A 14881-nucleotide genomic window follows, 5' to 3' on the forward strand; every position below is an offset into this window, starting at 1 on the left:
TACACAAGGACGAAAAACAAATTCCTTTGGAAAAGAACGACTTCTTCGGAGGACTTCCAGACCAGTGAGGTAGAGTCCAAAGGGAGAAACGGATCTGTCCCCTCAGTCCTGGAGACGTCGCCAAGTCGGGGTTCGGAAGCGAGGGGCGCCACGCGGCCCAGCCTTGTCCCGGTCCGGTCCGCGGCGTGCCTGTCCCGCAGCCCTCAGGCGGCCGCGTCCCGGGAGCGCAGGTCAAGCGTCGGGGACTCCTCCTCTGCGCCTAAAGTGCCCTGGGGGACGCGGTCGCGGCCGGTTCTGTAAACACTCGACTGACATTTGTCCCTTCCTCGCGAGGAAGCTCCGCCCAGCTCCCGGCAGGCCGGCAGGGGGCGCCTGCGGCTGCGCTCACGCCCGGGGCACCGGGAAGCGGCGGAGCCTCACCACGGGCTCCAGGTCCACGCGCAGCACTTGGCGCGCTCTGCGCCGCGCCGCCGCCAGGCTGCGCTCGCCCCACACGTCGCCGCCGACGCGAATGGTAGGGAAGGTGGTCAGCGTCGGGGTGGCCGCCCTCCAGATCTCCTCCAGGGTGCGGCCCCCGAAGCAGGGCGCCGGCGTCTCGGGCTTGTCCAAGCCGGGCTCCTCGGGCACCGGCGGGGACGACGGGTGCGGCCGGGGCCTCCTCCTGCCCGCGGCGGGCGCCCGGACTCCGCGGCGCCTCCTCCTGGCCGCGGCGCGCGGGCCGGGCCGGCGGCGGGCGGCCGCCGCGGCGGCGGGCGGCAGGGGCTCGGGCACCAGGGCCCGGCAGGACGAGTAGCCGTAGACGTCCTTGCTGCGCAGGATGTGCGGGGAGAACTGGTGCTTGAGGCTGCAGAGGAAGCTCCAGAGCTCCGCGTCCGAGCTCATGAACTCCGTGCTGCGGGGCATGAAGAGCTTGAAGGCGTCGCCCAGCGCCTTGGTGCTGTCGGCCAGCGACAGTTGCGACCGCGAGTACACCACCTTCTCGTCTCGCGCGTCCAGCCCGGCCTCTCCTCTTGCCCTAAAGCCGCCGCCCCGGGCGGCCGGGGGCCGGCGCCGCCGCCTCTTCATGCCGCGCCGTATCGGAGGCCGCTCGGGGCCGTCCCCGCCCGCGTCCGGCTTGGCGGCGGCAGCCGTGGGGGCGCCTCTTGCGCCGCGCGTCTCTCGCTACTTTTTCTCGCCCGGCCGCCGCCCCTCCCCCTGCGAGGGCGGAGGACGCCGCGGCGCTCGGGCCGCCTGGATCAAGATGGCGGCCGGCGCCCACCCCTGGGCTTTGTCATTGGACGGCGCCTCACCCCAAGGTTTCTCTTTCTTCTCCTCTCTTGCCTCCTTTGGCCCTCTGCCTTTCTTTAAATGGGCCTGCTTCAGGCCCCGCCCACCGCCGCCCCGGCTCCACCCATTGGGTGCTCTCAGAAGAGGGGCGGGGCCTGGTGGGGGGAGAGGCCAGTCCTTGAGAGAGACTGTTGGGGTGCGTGATGGTGGTGGTGTTGGACGCGAGTCAACAGTTGGGTGGGCATGGGAGGGTGGCCATGTCTAGAGCAGGAGGTAGATGATGGCCCCATCTTGGGGAGTGAGTGGGTCTGCGGCTATGGATGGAACTGGGAGATCTACCAGCCTGAATAACAAAGGGAGACAGCCAAAGACTTGCTAGAGTCACAGCTGGGGCTGAAGTCTACAGGGAGTGTGCCTCCCACGATTCCCTTCTAAATCCTGAGAGGCCCCTTTTGGCATCTTGGTTCAAAACTCCTCTCTTTTGACCCCTTGCCCCAGTCCATTGCAAGAAGTCAGTAAAAACTGAGGGAATGTGGGTAGCAGAGAGAAAAGCTTCCGTCAGTGGGACCATCTCCTATTGGAGAGATGTTTATAAGGGAAGCAAAGCCTTTCCTACTCCATGGCACTAAACCTTTGCACAACTTGATCAAAGATCAATTACAACAAAGCTATTCTGCTTGAAGAAAATAGAATTATGTTGAATATATCGCTCTATCTAGGTACTACCTCGTATTTCATTTGGTTTGTAGCACCGTCCCTATTGTTAGAAAACCTGCAGCATCCCATAGAGTCAGGAGACTGTTGGGAGGAGCACGTTGTTGAGGACACCTGACCTTTTTGATTTGAGAGGACATGGTTTTGTCATCTTTGCTACATTCCATGCTGAACTCAGTACCTGTGAGGACTGGACATTGGGTTTGCCTGCTGAATGTAACAATGAAAAAGCGATAATTATTTGAAATAGAGTAAGATAAAAGAAATGGTGAAATTGCATAGGAAAGGGTACTTTTATGTTTTTGTATTTATATTGCAGTTTTCACTTTTTTTAATTTACTTTTTTGGGGTTTTTTTTGTTGTTGTTGGTTCTTTGGTTGGTTGGTTTGGTTGATTTTTTTGTTGTTTTTGTTTTGTTTTGTTTTGTTTTGGTTTGGTTTGGTTTGGTTTGGTTTCCAGGGTTGGGGATCAAACTCTGAGCCCTCCTATCAAGCAAACTGTACCAGAGCTGTAGATTTCTTTTACATTTTTGCAGCTATAGAAAAAGTCCTGATATGTAGAACTTTGAAGTAGGCATGCAAATTTTACCCTGTAATAAACATATAATTTTGCAAAAGACAATAAAGAATTTCTGTGATTTATATATAGTACTAATTGTTCCCTTGAGTATTTGGATTTAAAGAGACCTAGTTCAATCACTTTTTTTCATAGATGAGGAAATTTTGACCTAAAGAGATTCACTGTTGCATCTTATTGATGGCAGAATTGGGGTTCAAGGTCTTCAGATCCCTAATCTAGTAATCTTTGTATGAACTGGTAGTTTTTCAAATTGTGCTGCCCTGTAATTCAGTGGGGTGATCAGGGGACAAAGTTGAACCCCTATTTCTATTTCCAACTCACGTATAACTGATCAGTTTTTATCTGTCCTAAGACTTAGTTAATATTTTGTTTGCACTAGTTAACAGTTTATTTAGTTTTAATAAATACTAAAAAATAATTAGGGCACTATAAAGTACCCTCTCCATACAGTGGGTTTATTGCAAAAATAAAACTTCTGACTGTGAACTAGTTCTCTATCATAGTAACTTTCTAGAGAAAAAATAATTTTCCCAAAAAGCACAGATAATTAAAACAACATTACGAGCTTATTAACAAGTTTTTTAACTCCTTATAAAAAATATACTCCATGGAACTAAACAATTAGTTTTCAAGTAATTCTGAGAATAGTGTGAAATTTGAATAACTTTTATAGGAATACTCCTGGATACTAACAGAAAACCCACAGAGTGAGCCCAGTGGAAAGCCAGGGAGACTTCAGAATGGAAGAAAAATATAAAATTAAGATAAATGTAGTTCGGCCTTCTTATAGTGCTATTCTCACAATTTCATGTTAATTATAATTTCATTACTCCTTTAAGACTTTTGACACATATGTGCTAGGCATTTCTCCAGATGTATAGAACTAATTTTAATTAAATATTTTTCAACACAATTTTGATTCTAAGAAAACACAGTATCTCAACAAATTACTGAAAATTCAAAAGACTATATTGCATCCTCAATGAATTTACTTTAAGCATACTATTTTAGTGGAAGGTTATTAGGAACCAGTATCATATTAAACTTTTAATTATTTTATAGTTTTTAAATTTGACTCTATTTATTCTTTTTCCATTATTAATTTCTTCTTGACCTCTACCTTTGGATTAGCACAAACAGTCGTATAAATCATTCCTTATCAATTCTTTCTAAGTGAGTAGAATTTGCACATAAAGGTAATGTATTTCTTTGAGGTCTGGAGATATTACAAAGTTTATGGAAAGGTGGCAGATGAAATTTTCCTTCCTGAGGAATGACAGTTAACAATCCTCAATTTATTCCTTTACCTCTCAAGTATAATTGTTCTTATATCTGATAGGTGACAGAATAAGCATAAACAGAACCAGCTGCATGTATCTATGTTCTGTATTTATAGTTTCATTATCAAAAAGTTGAAAATAAGTGAAGAAATTAAAAATATCTCTTAGCCACTTCAAATCTTTGCTTTAATATTCCACTTCTATCAAATAATTTGCTTCTTCAATAGAAGCCAAACAAAGTTATGTATGCAAGTTGCTACAAATATCAACTCTGGAATCAAACAGACTTGGGATCAAGTACATCTTTACAACAAAATATTTTGAGACTTTTTAAATCTAAGTCAATATTCTCATCTACAAAAATAGATGTAATCTCTATTCCAATGGGCTGTTTTGAGGATTACATGAGATACTATTTATAAAACCTTTAGTATAGTGCCTAGAACATGATTACAAAAGTTACAGCTATCTTTGTCCTTAATTTTGAGACTCTGAATTGGGTTAGTGATTTCAAACCTATTATAGGAAGTCTGGATATGAAAATAATATACATTGTTTGTGACAGTGTCTTGTTATGACTATGTAGTTCAGGCTGGCTTTGACCTCCCTCTGTAGCCCAGGCTGGCCTCCAAATGATGGCAATTCTTCTGCCTCAGTCTCCCAAAATTGGGATCATTGGCATGTACCACCACACCTGGCTCTAGATATTTTTTTAAAGTAATAGAATTGTTGCAATGAAAACAAATATGTTAGAGCTAAAAGGAACCTTAGAGATTATCTAATATAGCCCACATTCTGAATTTAGATGGGAATCTTGAGATTCTACAAATCTACCCAAGGTCACAGAACTGGACAGTGGAAGACTCAACTAGATTTTAGTTCTCTACTAGCCAGTAGTTATTTCTAACATTCTAAATTTTGTATTTAATCCAAAGTCATAACATTAATTTTTAGTTTCAATGATGTTTAGCATGATACATCAAGAAAAAAATTTCAGCTTTTTCATTAGACCCATTCTAAAGTAATTTACATTGTTCCACAAATATTTCATAGCTGTGATATGCTCTAAAACTGCTTAGTGTAAAATACATGAAAACCATGTAAACTGAGAGGCTAAGACTTCTTTCAGGAAGATGCACTTTCTATATTCCTCCTGCAAATTATAATTTAAAGCTCTGGAGACTGCATGCAAAATAAACGTAAGAATACTTTCAAAAAATGGAAAGAAGAAGGCAGGCCGGCTTGGGATCTTAAATGGTAAAGAGGGGCATCACAGTGAGTTCCCTGGTTTCCTTTCCTCCCAGATCTGAAATTAGTTGCTGGAGAAGCCACCAGCCCAGGACTACTAACAGATGTAAACTTAAATAGTTTCAGCAAAATTTTGTTTTCTGGGACTAGGAAATGGGCAGTCTAGCAAGATAGAAATCTTTTCGAAAATAATTGCCCTCCTGCCATAAAATACCACAAATGAAACATACAACTGCTGACCTGGCCAGGGTATAACAAGGTACACGCACATTCCTGCTCATCAGAGGAGGCTAGATAAGGAATCAGAACTTTTATCCCTTCTAGGCAGTAAATAGGCAGTCTCCACTCAATATATATGTGGAAACGCTCCTACCCCTCCACCCCTAGTAGGCACTCCAAATTCTCATGCCCACCTAACACTAGTTAGGAGCCCCTCACATTGTCTCTCTCCACCTTGGTCTCATTAGAAGCAGAGTTAGAAATCTAGATTCCTTGCTGGCAGTACGGAGGCAGTTGGAACAGTGTTAGAGAAAACCAACTAAAACATTTATGTAAGTTTCAGAGTCATAATGGAATACCTAAAATATCTGGGTTTCAAGTCAAAATCACCAAGAAGCTCTTAAACTGAATGAAAAAAGATGTTAGAATTATATGACAGTTTTCAAGTAATCATAAAAATAGATCAACAAATAATTATTACTACCTTAAAACTTAGGTATTAAGTGAGAAACTAGAAAACTGGTTAGGATTAGGGTTAGGGGAGACTCACAAAATAAATGAGATATAAAGTAGTTCAAATGGAAATTTTAGAACCACCATTACAAAAAGTTTCAATGAATGACTCAATATTAGAATAGAGAAAACAGGGGGAAAAATTGGTAATCTCAAGATACAATAGTAGATGTTATCCAATCTCAAAACAGAAAAATGAACAAAACATCAGGGACTTGTGGGACTGTAAGATCTAATATTTGTTTCACTAGAAATCCAGAAGGAGGGGCTGGGGACTTGGCTCAGCTGCATACGTGCTACCCAGCAAGTTGTAAGGTTGTGAGTTCAGTCCCCGGTACAACATTAACAGAAAGAAAGAAAGAAATCCAGAAGGAAGAACAAATAATACAGGTCTGTAAAAGGTACTTAAAGAGCTGGGCTTGGTGGTGCATACCTATAATCCCAGTACTTGGTAGTCTGAGACAGAAAGATTCCAAATTTGAGGTTACTGTGTACTACAGAATGGGTATAAGATTGCCCTAAATTATATAGCAAAACGCATTTTCAAAACAAAATAAAAAAAGAAAAACAAAACAAAATGAAAAAGTACTTTAAAGAAATAACGGTCAGAACTGTTTCAAATTTGCAAAAGACAAAAATCTATAGATTCAAGAATAAACCCAATTTAAACCAAAAAAAAGAGTCTACTTCAAGACATATCATAACCAAACTTCCAAAAACTAAAGATAAAAAATTCTTAAAATCAACTTGATTTAAAATGCTACTTTACTTTGCCCAGCATGATGGCTCATACCTGGATCCCAGCACTCAGAAGGCTAGGAAAGAGGACCCACAAGTCCAAGGCCAGCCTGGACTACAAAGTGAATGCAAGGCCAGCTTGGGAAAAAAAGGAAAGGAAAAGGGATGTAACTCAGCAGCACAGTGCCTGCCTGGCAAGCATGGTGTCCCGAGTTTGATTCCTGATACAGAAAAGAAAAAAGAAAAGAAGAGAAAGGAAGAGAGATAAAGGAAGAGAGGGAGAGAGAAAACAAGAAAAAAAAAACACAAAAAACCAACAACAGAAATAAAACCTTACTTTTAAATGGAAAACAGACAAATTTCTCATCAAAAGCCAAGGAAACCAGAAGAAAATGGTTCAACATTTTTCATGTGCTGAAAGATATGTGTCAACCCAAATTCCTCTGTACGGTGAAAACATCCTTTAAGAATGAAAAAGAGATCAAAAGACAGATCTCACACAAACAAAATTTGTTACCAACCAACATCCTCTAAAGAATGGTTAAGGGAAGTTCTATAGACAGGAAACAGGAAACGGGTTCTTGGGACATTGGGTAGAAAAAAGAATACTGCAGTAAATAATATATGTAAATCCTCTTGATTTTTTAAAAATTATGATTTATAGCTGATATTGACTGAATGTTCGTAGTCCCTGAAAAATCATATTTTGAAGCCCTAATTCCTAGTGTGACTTAACACAGTAAAAGCACATAAAAGAAGATAAGATTTCTGCATTTCACTGGAACTGGTAAAAATGACACCAGTAGACTGGTATAAATTATTTGCATATAGAACAACAACAGAAAAAAATAACCAGATGTACCCACAAATTTTATGGAGTAAAATTAAAATTCTAAGAAATTTTTTAGGTAAATCCACACAAAAGAAGGAAAAGAAAATAGAGAAAAAACAGAAGAAATAGAAAGCAAAACTGAGAACATAAATGTATAAATAATGTGTTCACCAATACTTATCTGTGAATCATTGTTCAGATCAGAAATTGTCCAAATGGGAAATAGGTCATGAAATTGGCCAAATATTAAATTATCCAAGCCTAAAAATTCTCAAGTTCAAGGATTTTCCTTACATTTAATCAAACATCTACTTCCATTTTTTTCTTAGTCATTGCCCTGTCTTCTAGAATTCGTAGAGCCAATCTTGAAAAGTTAATTTTAGATTATAACCAAGTCAATATGAACATTTTCTTCATGTTAATTTACATTTATGTACACTTATATACACTTATAGTCAGCTTAAAAACTGTTCTTTTTCTCTCATATGAAGTACTCCAAAAGTGTGTGCCATGGACTCCATTGTGCTTAAAGACTATACATATCCTTTAAATTTCTCTATGTTACTTTTGATCCAACATTCCTATTTTTAGTACTTTTGAATATTAATTCTATATTATCAGATTTTTTTATTCCTTTCAGTAAATTAGTTCATCAATATTACTACCAGTTGGAACAGAGTTAATAACAAAGACGTATGTCAACCGTCTGGAGCTTTAAACATGCTTAATACACATCAATTTATAGAAAATTTTTGGGTATAATTGACCCACCAGCTTCAGAATTGTTTTGTTATTTCCCAGATCACAATCTCTTATTCAAGAAAATATTGAAAGAATTTCATCAGATTTTTATTGAAATCAAAATATGCTATGTCTGTTGGCTTTTCCCTAACCTACTAAATCTGATTTCCCACATAATTTTGTATACATTCTCAAACTATTTGATCTCAATTGTAGACCTCACTTGTACTATTCTTTTGCTGAATAATTTGGATTTAAGCTCTGATTACATGTAAAAATAATTAGCCTGTTTCATACTGGCTAGGATGAGATTGAAATAATACACACTGAATCATAAATATAGGAGAGCTAAGTGTTATAGTGAATAAATAAGCAAGAATCAATCATACCATAAATTTTTTAAAAATATAAATTTTAAACTTATAAGTAAAATGCATAAGTAGGTTTGTAAAATTTCAGGCACATGAAATCATTTTTTTAAGAATGATGTACTACTACCAAGATTAAACCACTAACACACAACTTCAATCCTGTCCTAATGCTCAAAAATATTCAGTGGATCTCTATCAACTACCAAATTAAGAACAAACTGTGTAACCTGACATCAGGTAAATCTACAGAAATCAAGGAAAAGAAAAGAGAGAAATGAAAAACAGAAGAAATGAATAATAATAACATGTTTGCCAATACATATCAGTGAGTAATTGGTCAGATCAGAAATTGTCCACATGGGAAACAGGTCAAGAAATTGACCAAATCTGAAATTATTCAAGCCTAAAACTTAAAAAAAAATTCTCTAGCAGCTGTTCTTTTCAGAAGGTTCAAGGATGAATCTTATTTCCTCTGTTTTCCAATGTGTAGGACTTGCCCACGTTCCTTGGCTCAGTGGCCCTTCCACCATCCTGAGAACCAGCAAAGTTACATCCCTCTGACCATTCTTAACAGTCACATTTCCCTATGACTATCCTTTTCAGCTTCCCACTAGCATTTTTAAAGTCTTTGTGACCAAACTGAGTGTACTGAGTTCAGAATAATCTTCCTATTTTAAACTATCTGATTAAGAACAAAAAACAAAAAGTAAAAAATAATCTGATCGGCAACTTTCACTCCCATTAAAGCCTGAATTCCCCTTTCTAGCTAATTTAATATGGTTGCACGTTCCACAGATTAACATATAAGTATCTTTAGGGGATCATTTTTTCTCTTACAGATCACAGCTTCAACTAGTAATAAAGCAAGTTTATTATACAGACACTCCTTGTATAATGAGTGAGTTCTATTCCTGCAGTAAGGTCATAATTAAATTGGTCACTAAATGAGGAATTGTATATAGTGTGTATATTACAATATTCAGAGCAAAGAAATGGTCAGAGGAAACTCCAACCTAATGATTTTGCTTTTATTTGTATTTGTCTTATATGCAGTACTATAATATATAACATAACATAAAACTATAGTATGGTACTGTAAAATACAATCAGTAAAAATTACAGTAGTGTAGAAAAATGTACCAAAAAATAGAGTTTGAAGCTCTATAAACAGGATGTGCAGAACTATACTCAAACCAGTAAGGACAGGTCATAAACTTTAGTGTTGGATTGTAAATCCAAACAGTCCATCTTGGTGTTGAGTCCAGTCATTCAGCAGATGGTTGGTCCTATACACTTTTTTGCTCAGTGATGGCTGTAGATCTACTTTTACCTCTCCTGCTGCACATTTTTCTTTCCTTGTCCATATCCAAACCTTCGTTTCATCCCCAGGAGAATCACTGTTACTGAATGGAAGGAGTTCTACCTCTCAGTTGGGTTGGAGCAAAAGAAAAGTGAACCATCTAGATTATAAACTTCACAGTAATGCTCTTTCTTATTCATCTTCATATTTGTCATTGTATGTAGTACTATCTTAACATTTTTTCTGCCTGTAGTACTTTATGGTTTGAAATATTGTATCTGATTTGATCCTTTAAAGACTCAGATTTTTGAAACAAATCTTTTAACATTGAAGATGACGGAATCACTGTTGGCTAGCTTTAACACTTCACCCTTTGTATTTTCTTTTTCTTATTTGAGTCTTGAATGACATGAACAAACAATGATCTCTTAAAGTACCATCCTGTTCTAAAATTCTTTGAAGAAAAGTTTAGAAAATGAATATTAGAAAACACACACACTAAATTATTACAAACCAGTGGTTGTCAACCAGTTGGGAAGCCAAGCCACTGCAGTTGATGTGGTGCCCAGGGTCTGCAGTTGGGGGACCTTTCACAGCTGTGTCCAGGTGGCAGGTGCCAGTGCATGAGAAATCTCACCCACCCTCCAGGGAAAGGTTCCCACAGCATTGGCTTCCTTCAGGCAATGGCCACCACATCCTGGCCTAGGCACACAATTGCTGGAGAATTGTCTAGAAATAACATCTGGCATGACTAGCGACAAGGAAGAGTAGCTGGGATCAAGTTTGTGGTCCTCTGAAAGAGCCATGAAAGAACCTCAGCATATCCCTTGTATCACGTCTGTGCTGCATGGGCACTGAATGTTTGCCAGGGAGTCAACAGTGGACTCCACCTACTAAACTGGGAGAAAAACAAAACGGAAGCAATGCAACTTCCTCCCCACTTTGTTTCTTCTCTTCAACCCGTGCAATTTTGCACACAAAAATTTGTCTCCACTTAGCCAAACTCACCTCCTTTCCTGGAGGAGATTTATATTGGTCATACACAAGGAGGGACCACCACAGAAGGCTTTGCTAAAAGACTTGTTTTTTCTTTTTTATTACTGTAACTTTTTTAAAGAAAAATGTTAGTTTTGTTGTGGTATTTTCATACAAGTGTATAAAATATTTTTATTATGTCCATTCCCTTATTGCTCTCCCTAACAACCCATCCATTTCCCCTTATTAGCTTCCTCTGGTCTAGTAGTTTCCCATGTACCTTCATGTCTTCTTCCTTTTTTTATTCTACATATTAAGAGAAATATGTCATATGTATCTTTCTGGGTCTGACTTATGTAGTTTAACATGTTGATTTCCAGTTCCATCCATTTTCCTGCGAATGACACAATTTCATTCATTGTGGCTAAATAATGCTCCATTGGTTCTACATATTTCCTTTATCAATTTCTTTATCAACATGGATTCTTTTTTATCATTATGGATTCTTTGTGATTCCTTATCTTGCCTATTGTGAATTATGCTGCAACAAACATGGGTATGCAGATATTCCATTAGTTCACTGAGATTATGTTTGTCAGGTTTATTAAAAAGAGTGATATAGCTGGATCTCACGGTAGCTTTATTTTTAGGAACCTTAGTACTGGTTTCCATGGCATCTGTACTAACTTACATTTTCACCAGTACTATAGAATTTCTCCCTGCATTCTCACCAAGGATTATTATTTTGTTGTCTCCTGGACGGTAACCACTCTGACTGCAGTGAGGTGGCATCTCAGTGTAGTTTCCATTTGTATTTCCCTCATGGCTGAAGATGTTAAATTTTTTTCATGTAATTATTGACCATTTGTATTTCTTTTGAGATGTGTCTGTTCAGTCTATTTGTCTATTTTCGATTGGATTATGTGTTATTTTTGAGGAATTTTTTATTTCTTTGTATATTCTAGGTATTAATACTCTGTGAAAAGAGTAATTGGGAAAGATTTTTTCTGATTCTGTAGGCTGCCTCTTCACTCTGTTGTATCTTTTGCTGTACAGAAACGTTTAAGTTTAGTGCAGCTCCACTGATCAGTCTTGCTATGATTTCCTGTTATTGGACTCTTATTCCAGAAGTCACTGCTTGATCATATATGTTTAAGTGCTTCATCTGTGTTTTCTTCTAGCAGTTTCAAAGTTTAGGTCTTTGGTCCTTTTACAGTTGTCTTTGGTATAGAACAAGGGATAGGAATCTAGTTTCAGTCTTCTACATATGCATAACTGGTTTTCCAATGGTCACTTGTTAAAGAAGCTATCTCTTCCACAACCTGTATTTTTGGACCCTACAATTGCATATTTATAGTTGTGGGGGTTTGTTTCTCTGTCCTCTACTTTGTGCCATTAGTCTACATGTCTGATTTTATGCAAGAACCATGCTGTTTTTGTTACTATGGCTCTGTAATGTATTTTTAAATTGGGTATTATGATACCTGCAGCTTCTCTTTTTGCTTGGGATTAATTTGGCTGTTTTCTGTCTTTTGTGTTTTCATATGAATTGTGGGATTGTTTTTTTCTAGTTCAGTGAAGAATGTCATTGGTATTTTGATGGAGATTGTTTTGAATCTATATATCACTTTAGGTAATGTGGCCATTTTAAACATATAATTCTATTGATCTATGAATATAAGAGCTCTTTTCATAACCTAGTGACATCTTCAATTTAGTTCTTCAATGTTCTATAATTTTCACTATGGAAGTCTTTTTATCTGCCTGGTTAGATTATCTCTTGGGTATTTTTTTCAAAGTATTGTGAATGAAATTGCTTTCCTGCTTTCTTTCTCAGTTCATGATTGGTATATAAAAATCTATTAGTTTTATGTGTTGACTTAGTATCTTGCCATTTTACTGTTTATCAGATCTAAAAGTCTTTCAGTGGTGCCTTTAGAGTCCTCTAAGTATCATATCATATATCTACAAATTAAGGTAATTTGACAATTTAATTTTTTATTTGTGGTTCTTTCTTTGTCTTGCCAAATTGCTCTGGTTAAAATTTTAAGTATTATATTAAATAGAAGTGGTGAGAGTGAACATTGTTATCTCATTCTACATTTTAGAGGAAATGATTTTTTTCTCTCTGTTCAGTGTGATGTTGGTTTATGTTTGTTATGTATAGCCTTTATTAAATTGAGGTATTATCTTTCTATACCTAGCTTGCTTAGGGCTTTATCATGAAAAGTTATTGAATTCTACATAAGTTGAAATGATCATGTAATTTTTTCCTTAATTATATTTATGAGATATATAGTGTTTATTAATTTGCATATGTTAGATCACCTTTGTATCCCTGGAATGAAATCAACTTAATCATGCATATTATCTAACATGTTATTAGACTTAGTTTGCAAGTATTCATTAAAGATTTTTGAAACTATGCTCATCAAGAATATTGGTCTATATTTTTCTTTCATGGTTGTGTCCTTATCAGTTTTAGTAGAAAATGATATTGGTCTCATACAATGAGTTTGGAAGTGTTATTTTCCTTTCTTTTTCATGGATTTGAGGAGCATTGGTGTTAATTCTTCTTTATAGGTCTGGTAAAATTCAACAGTCAATCTGCCTGGTGCTGAGCTTTTCTTTGTGGGAGACTTTTTATTACTGCTTCAATCTCATTGCCAGTTATTGATCTGTTTAGGTATTTTATATGCTTTTGCTCAACTTTGGCAAGTTATATGTGTCCTGAAATTTATGCATTTCTTCCAGATTCTCCAATTTGTCGGAATGTAGGTTTTCAAAACAATCTCTGATGATCCTCTGGTTGTGTCTAATGTAATATTCTTTATTAATCTCTAATTGTATTTATTTGGGTCCTCCTTTCTTTTGGTTAACTTGATTAAAAAGTTTGTATGATGTTTTTGTTTCCTCTGACCAATTTTAGCTTAGGTCTACTTAGTTAAATATGAATTCAGATACTCTTGCTTGTTTTGCAAGGTTGCATTTGCATAGATTACTATCTTCTATCCTTCCACTTTGCTAGGGAAGTATGTTTTTTCGCAAAAAGTAAAGAACTGAATCTCTTTATGTATTTTTAGTGCAATTTGCTATTCAGTGTTGTTTTTTTAATAAAGGAATTAAGGCCCTTTGTATTCAGGGTTACTCTTGAAAGGTGTATATTAATTCCTGTAATTTTGTTGTTTTTCTAATGTTTAAGTCTTTCCTAACTCTCATTTGTTTATCTGCTCTTCTATTTGTAAGATTTCTTCTGCAATGCTGGTTTAGTGGTCATGAATTTATTTAGTTCACACATGTTGGAAGGTCTTTTTTTCTCTTTCAGTTCTGAAAGACAGCTTTGATAGATACAGTAATCTAGGTTGGCAATTATTTCATTTCAGGGCTTGAAATACATCATTCCATGCTCTCTCCCACTTCCCCCCACCTTCTCTGCTAAAAAATCTGCACTTATTCTGATGAGTTTGCCTTTATATATAATGTAACATTTTTCTGTTACAGCTTTCAAAAATCTTTACTTGTTCTGTACTCTAGACATTTTAACTATACTATGACAGGGGACTATGATGTTTTACCTGTTTGGGGTTCGAAATGCCTTGTGTACCTCAGTGTTTCTATCGCTCCCAAAATTTGGGACATTTTCTTTTATTTCACTGAATACATTTTCTGTGCATTTAGTGTGTACCACTGTGCCCTTTAAGGGGTTTATTTTATTTTTTAGGCATTAAAAATATTAATATTAAAGGAATAAAATACTAAAGAGGTGCTGATTCAATTCTTTATCTGTGGTGATTTTCTGTTCCTCCCTTTAGGTTCAGATAATTACACTATCAGCTGTTTCCTAACAAAGCTACGGGAGTCCAACCATTGTATACTATTCCTAATAATAAAACATCATACATTTTTATAGTCTTTAATTCATAAGTTTCTGTTTCACTACTGTGTCATAGGGTTTATCTTTATTACTTTACCAGTATAATCAATACTTAGCCCAATTCAACCCAAAACCTGAGGAATATGACATATTATCTATTTTTTCTGTTTTTCAACTTTTGACTTAAGAATGAGAGCTCATGATACTTGGCTCATATGTAGCCCTTGTATT

The 14881-nt window shown here is 37.8% G+C and overlaps 1 protein-coding gene across 1 annotated transcript; it reads right to left on the minus strand.

Moving 5' to 3' along the window:
- Positions 1–384: 384 nt before the first annotated feature.
- Ccdc71l (coiled-coil domain containing 71 like) lies at positions 385–1065 on the minus strand. Its single transcript, XM_063234469.1, has one exon. It carries the CDS (start codon positions 1063–1065, stop codon positions 385–387), a length of 681 nt encoding a protein of 226 aa, XP_063090539.1.
- Positions 1066–14881: the final 13816 nt, after the last annotated feature.

Source organism: Cavia porcellus, unplaced genomic scaffold (genome assembly GCF_034190915.1).
Source record: "Cavia porcellus strain 051 isolate PalLab524CR breed Dunkin Hartley unplaced genomic scaffold, mCavPor4.1 scaffold_2, whole genome shotgun sequence".
NCBI lineage: Eukaryota > Metazoa > Chordata > Mammalia > Rodentia > Caviidae > Cavia > Cavia porcellus.

Coding starts and splice junctions, on each gene's coding strand:
- Ccdc71l (XM_063234469.1), bottom strand. CDS start 1,065: ATGAAGAGGCGGCGGCGCCGGCCCCCGGCCGCCCGGGGCGGCGGCTTT.